This window comes from Solea senegalensis, linkage group LG2 (genome assembly GCF_019176455.1).
Source record: "Solea senegalensis isolate Sse05_10M linkage group LG2, IFAPA_SoseM_1, whole genome shotgun sequence".
NCBI lineage: Eukaryota > Metazoa > Chordata > Actinopteri > Pleuronectiformes > Soleidae > Solea > Solea senegalensis.
Genome location: NC_058022.1, coordinates 23,206,700 through 23,220,967, shown reverse-complemented (window position 1 = coordinate 23,220,967; position 14,268 = coordinate 23,206,700). Strand labels below are relative to the sequence as shown.

General features: G+C 39.2%; 1 protein-coding gene across 1 annotated transcript; it reads left to right on the top strand.

The window, feature by feature from the left end:
- The first annotated feature begins 3 nt into the window (after positions 1-3).
- Positions 4-11,666, top strand: LOC122785841 (interleukin-10 receptor subunit beta-like). The gene is made up of 7 exons (XM_044051823.1): positions 4-212; positions 2,270-2,393; positions 3,301-3,482; positions 5,057-5,211; positions 5,447-5,597; positions 8,755-8,900; positions 10,765-11,666. Exons 1-7 carry the CDS (start codon positions 155-157, stop codon positions 10,921-10,923), a joined length of 975 nt encoding a protein of 324 aa, XP_043907758.1. The 5' UTR covers positions 4-154; the 3' UTR covers positions 10,924-11,666.
- The last annotated feature ends 2,602 nt before the right edge of the window (positions 11,667-14,268 follow it).

The window sequence follows — 14,268 nt, the reverse complement described above, 5'->3', positions numbered from 1 at the left end:
GTTTCGTTTCCGTGAACATCCCGCCCACTCAGTCACTGAAAGATACCAGGAAATACACGGCAGAGACTGTAAACGAAACATACTCACACACACATGTACGCTGAGCTGGACTGGACTGGATCACAGAGACTGACAGTAGAAGTTTGAGGACAACATGTCAGCGTGTGTGTTCGCCTTCATTCTGACACTGTCAGCGTTAAGCAGAGCCACAGGTACTTAAGTGTTCTGTTAGAATGACCTACAAATACTTCACCTGTCTCTCTCTCTCTCTGTGTGTGTGTGTGTGTGTGTGTCGCTGTTTCCCTCTCTCCCTCTTTGTCTCTATGTTTGTGTTTTCTCTCTTGCCCTCCCTGACGTTTTTGCGCTCTCTTTCAATGTCCACCAGTGTTTTCTGTGTGTGCTGTATTTCTCTGTGTAAAGATGACATGTTTAAAACATGAACATCAAGATGCCTTTTTTGTAGCTTGCCTGTGGTTTTTGACACCAGGAGGAGGATTTGAAGAACAATACTGACACTGTTCTTTTATTGAAGCCAACATTCTTCTTATTCTGACTGTACTGATCACTGAATGTTCTCTCACTGAGCACTTTGGGAAAAACCTACACTGTACTCTGTGTAGTTCCTCATTTTGCCCCATACGTCTTTGTGACGATGATTTTACATGTTGGAAACTTAACTCTGAGATTCTGCTCCATGGTGATATCACACATTTGTGCAGCTGTTCTTAGGACAGTTGTACAAAAGACCTTAACCAATACCAGTTAATGCCTAACCCTAACCTAACCACAATTCAAATCTTAGCCATAAACTTAACAAGTTACTCAGAAATGAGGTAACAAATACAAGTACACACACACAGAGAGAACAAACAGAGTCATGGTTTCATAGACTGAAAGAATAGATAATGTAATTTTTTTTAATGCAACTAGCTAATTTTTTTTGTTTATTTATTTTGCTCGTAGAACGTTGTGTTGATTTTTTAGGTATGAGAAAATATGATAGTCCTAATCACTGGATCAGATATCAAATTCTGACACCATCCAAGCATCCTGTTTTTCACCTGCTACACTATTAACAGACCGTAAGAATGTAAATAACAGTAACATCATTTTAGCTGCGTTGTGTTGTGGGCTGCTTATTTCTTCTCTATGGGAGAAGAATTGTGTTTACACAGTGGGAGAATTATGTGCTTGAAATGGCACAAATGTGTATCAGTTTGATATTGTGAAACGAAAAAAGTGATTTTCACTACGGAAGATAATGAATGACCTCTGTAGTTGGGTGAAGGGGTGAGTGTTTTTTTAAGAATTAAATTTTTTGGGGTTTTTTTACAGGTTAATGTTTGCTGGTTTCTTTGCTTCATATAACAAAGAAATCATCATTAAAACTGAATAATTTTGGTTTGTGGACTAAACAATACATTTGAGAACATGATCATTTATTTGGAGGTGATTGACATTGTTCTACATTTGGCATTTTATGGACCAAATGATTAATCCATAAATCAAGAAAATAATTGATTATTGATTAATCAATAATGAAAATAATCATGTGATGCAGCTATATTGCAAACCTCAGCACCGAAAAAAAACAAAAACAATTATTAATTGCTAATTAATAAAGCAGAAAACATGGACTGGCCTGTACATGATTGTTCTGTATTTGTCATAAACAGCTTGTAGGAGCCATTTCTTTGTGTAGCTGCTGCACTACCAATTTATGCCGACAGGTGGTGGGTGTGTTCTTTTTGTTGCTATAAAGGTGGGAACTTTGTGTCACTGGGCAGGTGTTGCCGGACGGAAGAGTGCACAGTTTTCAACCGCTAAAATGATATGCTTTTGGCACGGTGGTCTCCGTCACATTTATTGCTGTTTATTGGACTTGATCTTGCGCCTAAAACCTGAGAAATAAAAGGTCGCATATTAAGCAAAACAAGCGTTTGGACTGGATTTCATTGGACGTACAAGAAAGCGTATCAAGCGCGTTATTAAGTTTAGCCTGTCCTGCAGCCCCTCAGTGGCTTTAAGCTGGGGCTTAGCCACTACACAGCTGTTAACATGGTTTGTGTTTTTAGGTTCACTCTGAATTGAAGATCTGCGTGAAGATCAGAAAATCAAATCATTCACACACCAACCGTCTGATCTATTCTTATATTTGATGTGAAGCTCCTCATGTGTATGACCTGTTGACTTAATAGTTCCTACCCATTCCTGAAAGTAGGCCAAATACATTTCTAACTTCATTTATCTTATTATCTGGTCTATACAGTGGAATCAGGATTCGTCAGCCCACCCACTAATGTCCGCTTGACTTCCTACAACATGAACCTGGTGCTGAGGTGGAGTCCACCTGAAGGAGCAGCCAGCAACCTGCTCTACTCAACTGAGTATAGGTGAGTCAATGTCATGATTCTCCAAATCCCTGATGTGATTTGAAACCTCCTCTGACATGCCGACAGGACACCACATTGGGGTGTGGTTAAATCCTCGATTCAACCTTTGCTTTCAAAGGTCGAGATTGTGACGTTATTTCGATCAAAATTTCGGTCAACATATCACATTTAAAAAGCTGCAATTCAACATTTGTACTTACAAAAAAGATGGGGTGGAGTAGTTGGGGGATATAGTTTATTAAAATAGAAATGGACTATTTATTTACTTATTTACGTCACTGGTATCTGTCTTTTTTGCATGTGCAAAGGTGTGCCTGAAAAATCACTTTTTCTCTCAAGTCATTTGTTTTCCTTCTACTTTTTCTAATGAAGTAATGATTCTGGCTTATGTGTGCCCTCTGCTGGTATGAAACATAATTTCACAGCATGTGAGTTGTGGAGGAATGACAAATGAATCAAATGAAAGAGAAATTCTTAATGGAAATTAACCAACAACTAACATCCACATCCCTGGTCATACGCATTCATTCTCACACATGTAATGCCCTCACTCAAACATTAACTGTCCCCCATTTTTCCTTTCCCCCCAACCGGTCGAGGCAGATGACCGCACATCTCTGAGCCTGGTTCTGTCAGAGATTTCTTCCTGTTAAAAGGGAGGTTTTTTTTCTCTCCACTGATGCCTAGTGTTTGCTCATTGTGTGAACTGTTGGGGTTCTCTGCTCTCCTTGATGTTGTCTATGTACAGTGCCTTGAGATAATGCATGTTATGATTTGGCGCTATACAAATAAAATTGAATTGAATGGAATTGAATTGAAAGTGAATTAAGTTTTGTCCATCACAAACACTGATAAAGTGAAAGCACTACAGCCACATTGCTCACAGCCATACAATGTGTGTCCACAGAACGTCAGTCACAGAATACTCAGTAGGATTTGTCAACATCTCCACGCTGGAATGTGACTTTACTCGCCTCAGCCATCTCTTCATCTCAGAGCACGGAAAGTACTTTGGCAGAGTGCGAGCACAGGTGGGGTCAGAGAGTTCTGCCTGGGTGGAAAGTAACAACATTACCTTGGATAAAGACAGTGAGTAGTGGCTCAGTGTGATGTGACTTTTAATGCGAAAACTGTCCATGAATGTAAATTGTAAATGGTCTGTATTTATAGCTCTTTTCTAGTCTTTATGACCACTGGAAGCTGCTTTACACTGCAGTTTTGCCATTCACCCATTCACACACAATCACTCACACATTCATACAGCGCATTTATGTGCAGCTCATTTCCTATCACACATCTTTCATACCCATTCACACACTGCCGACACAGCCACTGGGAGCATCATGGGGCCAAGTGTCTTGCCTAAGGACACATCGGCATGTGAGACTGTTCTCCAACGAAACATAACTATGGGTTGTATGCAGGAATTGCGGTGTACCGTCCTTGAGGATCAGAAAACGTCTCCCTGATGTTCTAAACACAGCAGCTGATGATGACAAGTCAGTTTGTAAAGTGTCCCGATAATGTATGTTATGAATTGGTTCTATATAAATAAAATTGAACTGAAATGAAAATATGAACTATCTACCGGCAGGATAAGGTAAGATCCTCCCAATGCCTCAGAGTTTCTTCTTCTGCGGCCTCATGTATAAACTGCGTCGACGCACAAAAAGCGACGAATGCTTGCTTTCACACACATGACGGCATCAATAAAAATATACTTGGTCTGAAACTTTGCGGATCGTAGCGCAAACTCTCGAGCTGCTGTGAAAACTTTCAGGAGCACTCTGCAAACTCTTGCCATGCTCTGTCAGGCAGAGACACTGCAAGCTCTGAAACTTATCACAGAGTTTCAAAATATAATTTTAGTGTGCCTAAAGTGATAAACACAAATTATTCTAACAATACAGATACACCACATAAGTTTGATCCTATGTGGATAACTTATGTGCTGTATGCATTACAAAAAAAATTATTGTGGCGTTCCACAGGGCTCAGTACTAAAGTGCTATTAAGTGGACTATTGCTGTTCGTGTTTGGTAATACATGGGTACTCTAACAAGTTATTTTTATTCATAGGTAACACACTAACATAACAGATTCTTTTTATTTGACAGTAACATTGTAATGTTATATATTATTTTACAAATAATTTATGTCTGAGTGTTATTTGTGACAGTGCAAGTCTAAAATAATGCCCTGTATTACTTCATTATGTGCACAAGGACCTGTATTTTGAGGGTGTTAATATCTTATATCTACCTTAATATCTACTCACATGCAGTAATAGTATTTGCTAGTGAGCAGGTTTTATCGTTCTCCCAATTTTTGACATAAATGTGATGCCATAGAGACCAAAGTTTAAGTTTTCATAGCAACACCGTATTTTAGGAGGAGTTACGCTAACTATGGCTCCTGTGCACCATGAAGCCACATTTTTAGACACGGCTAAACAATTTGAGAAGACTACTTGAGAGAGACAGTTTTCACTTTTAACTCTTAATTCTTTACACGTGTACTTTTTTTTCATATGTTCTCAGCCACTATTTTCTATCATATACAAGAATTTTTGAATTTGCTTTGCTTTAAGATTTTATATTCTGACTTGTATTTGTTTGTGTCATTGAACATCACTTTACCATGTATCTCTCTTTCTTCCTCAGCCATCATTGGTTCACCCAATGTCTCTCTCATCTCCAGTGGAGCGACTATTGAAGTCAGCATTAAAGATCCAGTGTTTGCCATCTCCGCACTCAGGAATGTGTACATTTATGCCACTTACAACATCACTTACTGGAAGCACAGCCAGCCTGAAAAGGTGTTTATGTGTGGTTTCATTTCCAGTGCATCTTATTACAATTATCGTTCCCGTGTGAAACACTGGGAAGAGCTTTGCCTGTAATGTCACGATGACCTCATGCTATTACACTTAATGACTTGAAAGAATGTTATTTAGCATATGCAGACACATACAGTAGGTGACAAATACAAGTACACACTGATGTAAGAACTCACACTCAGGTACCTGACCTCTGCTCTGTTACCCCCTACAGGCCAGACACATCAGCAATATAAAGCAAAACCCATTTGTTCTGAATGACCTGGACCCATGGACTAAGTACTGTGTCCAAGTTCAAATCAACACAGAGAGGAACCCCATACCCAGTAAGCCTAGTGGAATTGTCTGTGAGAGAACCACCAATGGTAAGTGTGATAACCTTTTTTTATTTTGTGTGTGTATGTGTGTGTGCGTGCGTGTGTGGGTGTGTATGTGCGTGTGTATAATATTGTATGATATAGCAAAGAACAATTTTATGTTCCTAGACCCCGCCCACCATGGAACAAGTTAATCTAATGGCGTATTTCCACCGGCTCTACTCGCCTCTGCACGGCACAATTAGGTTGTATCTCCACTACAAAAAAAGTACCTAAACGTGGGCGGAGTCATCACTGCACGGCTGCGTGAAACTGTGGAGACTTCATTTTATACATGACACACACACACGAGTGACTAGTGACTTTACACCAGACTCCTGTAGTTGTTGGAGATTAACCCACGTTTTTAGGATTTTTAAGTAGTTTTAATTTATCTACAATTCGGCACTGTTCGGCTTGATTTCTGTCCACACGTCTCCGGAACACAGACTCCTACTCCACAGACTACAGCGGCAGCGGTCTGTGATGCTCCTTGTGATCGGCGGTGCTGTCCCTAAATACACCAGACTCCTCTGTTAAATATATATTTCCCTGGTAGTTGTTGGAGATTAACCCACGTTTTTAGGATTGTTAAAGGCCACATAGACCGGAAGCTCCAATTAACGCTGCGTTTGTGTGTGTATCTGCGTCATTACCTCGTTTATGAAACCCTAAAGTTTCAGAACAACAGTTCAGCCACTGCTGAGAAAATAGTGTTGTATTGTTTTCCTGGGCTCTGCGAAGCGGATCGGCACTTCCGTAATTTGATGTCGTCATCACAAATCCTCACCACTCCTCTCACCACTGTAGCGCCTCCTGGTGCGGGCACTAGTCCGGGCACATCCGGTTGCGTACATTCAACCGCAGAAGAAGAAGAACTACTCTCGTTGTAGCTGCTGAGATGCAGAGCATCCACCGTGCCAGAGGGGGAGCTGTGTATCTGAGAGCTGGCTATCTATTACGTCACTTCCAGGTACCTGGCCAATCACAGGACAGTGGGAAAGCTCTCGTTGGCTGGCCAATCACAACACAGTCCATTCAGGGGGTGTGATTTTGGTCTGAAACAGCGCGGCTGACGAGAGCGTCAGTGAGGAGATATTTTGATCGGCTCGTTTGCAGCGACTAGGAGGTTTTTAACCATGAAAACAAGCTAATATATGTAAGTAGACCTCCATAACTAACATATATGTGTGATACAAGCATTCTATGTTGCCTTTAAGTAGTTTCAAGTGATCTACAGTTCGGCTTGATTTGTGTGTGGGAAGTCTCTTCCTGTGACGGCACTGGCCAGTCTCCGGCCGTAAGTCTGCCCAATCATCGCATAGTACCTACTCAGCATGCTTTTGGAAGCTCGCCTGAGCAGGTACTAAAAATAGTACCTGGTATTAGGTACTATGCTAGTGGAAACGTTGCTTAAACTGTGCCGTGCCGTGGCGAAGCGAGTAGAGTCGGTGGAAACTTATTGTAAGTCGCTTTGGATAAAAGCTTCTGCCAAATGACATGTAATGTAATGAAATACGCCATATAGGCATCTATATTGCCTACTTACAGTGTGTGTGTTAAAAATGTCATGTAAAATTATGATTAATTTTATATGACATTTTTAGTAGTGATATAAAGTAGCAATAATTGTGCAGAAGTCCCAAAATAGACTTTTGTTTTTGTTCATAAAAACAATCCAAGCGGCGAACTGTAGTGACAAGTGAAGATGGTGGAAAAAACAGTCAGAGGAACCACAATTAATGGATTTTGTAGTTAGCTCTTGGTAAATCGTGGACATGGAACATTAACACAGCAATGATTTACATTACACTGCCCGTTACTAATGCTGAATATTCAGTGACTCTCTGGAGAAAGATGAAGGGAAGTTAATCAGGAAGTTGAAAGATGTCACAATACTGCAGGTCACAGAAACTGTGTTTAAAGTTTAAAGAAAGCCATTAAAACAGTCTTTGAATTTAAATATACTTTTTGTGTTGATTCTACATTCATTCTATGCTTTTATATAAATATCTGTTATAAGCTTCAGGTTTATTTTCACGATTAATTACAGAAAATAGTGCTATTAATTCTTTTTTTCTTTTTTCTTTTTTTTAAACCATTGACGGCCCTAATATTTATATTATTTATATATACAGGTTTGATCCAGCAGAACAGACCCGTTCAATTTAATGTAATTTCCAATGTGATCCAATTCATTCCCTCTTAGGGATGCCATACCAGTTTGTAGAGGCGGACAGAGTACACAGCTTCATTACTTGAGTAAAAGTACAGATACCCCTTGCTAAATTTTACTCAAGTACAAGTAAATGTACTACAGTCAGATGTCTACATAAGTAAAAGTATTGAAGTACTTGTTTTTAAAAGTACTTGAGTATCTAGAGTACATTTCTAAATATTGCATTACTACTGCCACAGTGCTTACATTTATGTACAGAAATGTCCTACATGGAGTTATGAGAAATGTTAATGTTAATATTATCTAACCAAGGAGTTCACTTTGATGGAAAGCTGAAGGTGATTGCTGATAGGCTGTCCCAATCGGTGGCACCTGCACAATCCAATCACGTTTGAGAGGGAAACAACAATTTGAGGGTTTCCGAGATTTTTCCTTTAGTTTTTTTTGTTTTTAGAAGAAGTAACGGGTACTCACAGTTATGGATAGAAATGTAGCGGAGTACAATATTTGCCTCTCAAATGTACTTGAGTAAAGTCATGAGTACTCCCCAAAAATGATACTCGAGTAAAGTACAGATCCCTCATAATTGTACTTAAGTACTGTACTCAAGTAAAGGTACTCCGTTACTGTCCGACTTTCTTGGATTTGAAAGGGATCATTTGTAATTTGTACAATTCTATTCTAGCTTGTTGTATATATATATATACCCTAATCACTTATCAGTAATACGATTTTGGAGACTTGGCATTTCATTAAACCAATGGGTCTTTGTCATAAATCTGGAAAGATGATGCAGAAATGGACTGTATTATTGTGAGATGTGTTTCTATTATTTTGCCAAATTAATAATTGAAATATTGATAAATGTTTATGAGCAGTGGAAAAACCTAATCTTTATTATTATTATTATTATTATTATAATATTGATTACACATACTGAAACACTGATCACTTCTGCTGCTGTTGGTCTGATTGATTTTCCTGCAGAGGAAGAAGCTGATTGGGTGCCAGCGTTGGTGTCGCTGATCTTCTCTGTAGCAGCGATGGCTCTGGTGGTGATCGCAGTGGTGTATCGAAAGAGTATATCCAACATTCTGTGTCCAAAAGATGCACTGCCCCAGCACTTTAAAGAGGTTTGCTATGTTTCTATGTGTTTAGCTGTACACTAGCTGAAAGACTGATTCACTTTCAAATTCAGATCCTGTCATGTCTCAAGGTAAGCAACAAAATATGATGAGCCCGATTTAGACGATCTAGAGTGCATGGCACAAGTACATAAGGCCGCGTCCAACAAACAATTTTGCTATTTACCTGACACATAATCTTAGTGAAAAGCGAGGTGCAAAGAGGTTGGATTTCGTGGATTTCGATATTCGTAGGTGTGTTTTGGGCATAACATCAATGAAGTCAATAAGAGTTTCACTTCCCTTTAAATACCAGGTGCACCATTGCTATTTAAATGGCAAATGTAGGAAACTGGAGAAGTGAACAATTATCTGCTATCTGCGATATAATGTACCAATGGCTAGTTAGAAGATTATAATAAACACTAAAAGTTGATGGCGACAGGAGCACATGGTCTCACATGGTGTGACTTTGATCATATTTTGATTCTCAGCTGATTGACCAGTAACAGTTTATTATGGGGGCAAGAGACAGAAGTACACTAGACGATTTGAGTCATGTGACCTAACAGCCATGACACTGAATATATCTCAATGATCTGTATTTGCATTCATACAGATGTAGACTCGTCAACAAGACAGACAGATTTGATCATGACATTGTTTCTGAAAAAGATAGAAAACAATGTGAGACTAATGTTTCAAACATAAGTACATCAAAATTAGAGTAGGCTACTTTGCTAAGTACACAGAACTAGCAGAGCACTAAATGTTTGTAGTTATGGGTGATACTGATTAGTTATAGAGATGTGAGTTTCTCTGTCTTTCTCTCATTCGCTTCCTGAGCCGTCATTAGCAGAATTACTTCATCAGTAAGAGCACTTTCAGTTTGTAATAAAAGAAACTTCTGCTGCAGAGAGAATCAACTTCCTGTTTACACCGGCATGTGCATGACCAGTGAATGAACTGAGAATGGTCATGTGATATACTGTACCTTTTCAGGTGTCATTGTTGATGCAGATTATTTCTGGTACAGAGCTAAAACACCGATGATTTGTTTGTTTAAAAGTACTCTTCAGCACATTTTCAGCTCAAATACACTGAACAAGTTGAAGGTTTAAGTCATCCCCATAGCAACCAGCCACTTCCACCTCCGAAGTGGAAAGATATGATAATGCCAATTCTGTACCACTGTTTTTTTTAATCTGATGTTGTTGTTGTGGCTGGGACTGTGTGTACTTACCTCACTAAAGTCAAGGCATTGCAATTGTATAGATTAATGTTCACGCTTCAAAGAATAAATCAATTAAGAAACTATGAAAATATTTAGGAGGATCTCATCGAACATATCAGACTGTGAGTGTGCATGCCCCTCGTCTGGTGCTGTGCACTTCTCTGTCTCCTCGTGGGCTCTGCGTATCCAACTGGATGATTTCTCTATGCGCTGATGAAGTGCAGATCAGAGTAGACGTGTTGACAGACTCTTAAGAGCGCACTATATTGTTTTCATTCCCTGGTCCGTCTCAACCTCTGTGTGTAGAAGACGCATTAGCGCTGCAATTCAGGAAATAACGTTAGCCACAGATGTCAGATGCACCGATCTCTTTAGTGAACTGCTCAACTGTTCCATTAATCCATTAATAACCACTGGTGTGAAGTGAATGTCGCGGGGAGTTCATAATCTGCGCTGTATGCAGCCAAGTTTTGCTTTTGCGAAAGAGACTTCCCAGCATTTAACAGGTGCTGTTCCACCGTGTACTTTATTATTATTTTAAAGAGTGACACCTCAGGACACAGGACTGGCCCTGTACTGTTTGGATTTTACTTGTACTTGAGTGAACAAAAGCCTGAATCATCTCTTCCCTGTCCCTAGTACCTGTTGACACCCCACAAGGTCAGTATAATCACAGACGACACGTCGGAGGACGGGAGCCCTCTGGAAGCAACAAAGATGACCTGCAGCAAACAGTTGGATGTCACAGTGTTTGTGGACGGCAGGACGAGAGACTTAACGGCCAGTGAGGAACAGTGAAATATGCTTTCCTCACTCTACCACTATTGTAGGTAACTGAACAGTAAAGTGCTTATGCTAGGTGCTACAAGATGCTCATCCACCTGTCTTTGAGAAGAATTCTGTATTTTAAAAATACATTTTGTGAAGTTTTTATACTTTGGGTTGGTTTTCCTCCCTGTGGCAATATGATGGTTGATGTGAACTGTACTGTGAGTGTCTTTAAAATGTCAAGTTTCTGCAGGACTGCCGTTGTTAATTGAAGGTGAAATAATAAAAAATAATTTCTGAGTGTTGGTGTCTCTGGCAAGCTGTCCAGGGTGTACCTCGCCCTTTGTCAGCTGAGATGGATTAGCCCTGACCTTAAACAACGCATTGGGACTTATAAAAACACACCACAGACATACAAATTCATAGACGCCTCATGATCAGCAGCATCATATGTTGACGCCGAACGCTTTTCTAGTCTTTCACCCATTCACTCACACTTTCATACAGCTTATCTATGTGCAGCACATTTTCTATCACTCATCGTTCATACTCCTTCACACGCTGCCGTCAGGAGCAACGCGGGGTCAAGTGTCTTGCCCAAGGACACATTGACATGTAGACTAGCAGAGCCGGGAATGGAACCACAACCTTTAAGTTGAATGACGACTCACTGTCCCGCTGATTAGTAGAGAAGTCTCATTTATGTGCTTTGTATTTGTGTCTATTAAAGGATACTGTTGATTTGGTGTGCAATACAGTCAATGTTAAATGTTTTATGAGTACAATTCTTTTCATGGAGATTAACTTGAAAGTATTTTTTATATTGAGATTGAGACACATTTGTTTTCCTGGAGTAACAATGTAATCACAGGACACTAAATATCGACTGTGTGCTTAAGGTTTAAATAATTGTTGAAAATATTAAGGATAGTCTAAGTCTAATTTGGCAAAATGTGTAAGAAGTTTTTATTTCAATATGGACTAAATATTAAATATTCAAACAAATAAAGGATACGGGAAGATGTTGTTGATTTTCACAACATCTTCCAGTATCTTTTATTTACTGAAAATGTCATAATTTAGTGTTACTACAGTTTTAATTCATTCCGACAAATGATTGTTAATAATTTACAGTCGTGCAAATTGTAAAATGTGACGTGTAGGAGGAGGTTATGAAATGTAAATTACAAAGGAGTGGTGGATAACAATAACAAAATGACAAGACTGGTAGAAGAGTAGAAGCTTTATTTGTACAACGAAGTTGCCAAGCACCTAAAGCTGCAGTCTGACATTTGTTATTTCTGTTGTCGTGGGAGTCATTATTCTGCCTGTTTGGACAGAAACAATGTAACATTATTTGAATGTGAAAACAGGCTCGCTTTTTATATTCTTCTACCATTTAATCCTCCAAATGAGCATCGCAGTGCGAATCCCAACTGACATTGGGCAAAAGGTTTGAGTTACAACCTCCCAACCTCCCCAAAAGTCCACATAGACACAAACAACCATCCTCTCTCACCTCTGGTCAATTTAGAGTGCCCAATATGCCTAATCCTCAAAATCCCAATGTTTTTGGACTGTGGGAAGAAACCAGAGAACTGAAAGAAAATCCATGCAGAAAAACCCAAGTTCTGACTGGGTCTTGAACCCGGCTCTATAGCATGAACTGCTATTCCAAAAAACTGATGTAATAACACAATTTCTGCACAAGTTAGTGATATTAGAAGGACCAAGATGGTAGGAATTATAACTTGGAGATGACTGGATCTGTGATGATGATTCCACAGTTGCTGAGTTTACATGCAGAGAATTGGATGCCATCCAGTTACAGTAAAAGTGTAAAATAGTGTTGATACATTAAGATCATCCCATGAATTTTATTCTATTCTGAAAATATTAAATTAATTGGTCATGTAGTTGAACAAATAAATACATTTTAAGAGCAGAAAACAAGTATCTGAATGGTGTGCTGCTGACACTGAGTTCATGCTGGAATTCACAAGACTGAAGTTTTAAAATGGCACCACAAGGGGGGACTCAGTCTATCACGGTCGTGATAAAAATGGAAATGCAGGTCTAAAACATGCAGAGGAAGCACAATTACAGGTGCAGGAGGCATGGTGTTTAGGTGTTATTGAACAATAATTCAATAAAAACCTTACCGCATCATGTCAATCAAGTGCCAGGCTTATTCAAGATGAGCTTGAGCATTACATACAAAATGTGTACGAGTTAAAACAAACAGCTTGATAATACATAAAACTACAGATATGTGTACCACAAAGACAAACCTTGGATCAAATGCAAACCCAATTTCCAAAAATGTTGGGACAGAGGAAAGTTTACTGGGTCTCAACACCTTTGTCTTATACTTACACTTAATCTTTTTGGAAATGAAGATACTAATTGTTACAGTTTTACATGTGGAATCTTTCTCATTCTTGCTGTAAATGACACTCACACACACTCTTTATCTATGAAGCCACACCGTTGTAACTCATGCAAAATGTCTGACATTTTCCTGCTGAAATAAACATGGACTTCATGGGGAAATACATTATTTGATGGGAGTATATGTCTCCAAAATTCCAATCTAAGCCGCTGCATTAATGCTATCTTCACATAAATGCCATGGGCACACATGCTGGTTTTTGCATCTTTCTTTCATAACATCATTTTCCAATGAAACCTGGTCTTGTCTTGACCACAGACCAGGTTTCCAGTCTTCCACTCCATCTCAATTAAGATCAAGCCCAGAGAACTCAGCGATGCCTCTAGACAGGATTAATGTATGGCATCTTCTTAATGTTTTCACAATATTGTGAGCTGTAAATGGCGAAAAACGTTGAATTCTTTCCAATTTTGCAATGAGAAACAATGTCTGTGAGTTTGGTACGATGGTGGACGATGAACCATCCTTGCTTGCAAAGACTAACACTTGGTAGATGCTCTCAAATATCAAACCCTCACCTGTGATAGGGCTAGAACATTAAAGTAAGAGCCTCATTACTGGCCCCTACTGTATAATCACCATAGGGGCCAACCTTTGTTGAAGTACTTCAATTTAGTCATGTTGGGTGCTTGTGAAAAGGGTATGGAAAAGCTAGGAAAATGAATTGGTAATAATGTGTAGGAACCCTGATTCAAGAAAAATATTATGGGGCACTGTTCTGGATGCAGGGACGAACAATTAAATGGCAACAGGTTGTTAATTAAAAATGGTGAATACCTATGCTAATTACAAAGAATCAACTAGACTTTGTCACTATATGAATCATATAGTGACTTTGTCATATAGGTGTAGAATAGCTCTAAAATATTCACACATGACACTGCAGATCAACACTGTTTTGGAAGGTTCCACAGGTTACCTGA

What these genes read in the sequence shown, in the direction of transcription:
- LOC122785841 (XM_044051823.1), top strand. Translation starts at nt 155, where the DNA reads ATGTCAGCGTGTGTGTTCGCCTTCATTCTGACACTGTCAGCGTTAAGC. An exon ending in AGCGTTAAGCAGAGCCACAG is followed by an intron (nt 213 to 2,269) that starts GTACTTAAGTGT and finishes TGGTCTATACAG; the next exon opens with TGGAATCAGGATTCGTCAGC. An exon ending in AGCACAGCCAGCCTGAAAAG is followed by an intron (nt 5,212 to 5,446) that starts GTGTTTATGTGT and finishes TACCCCCTACAG; the next exon opens with GCCAGACACATCAGCAATAT.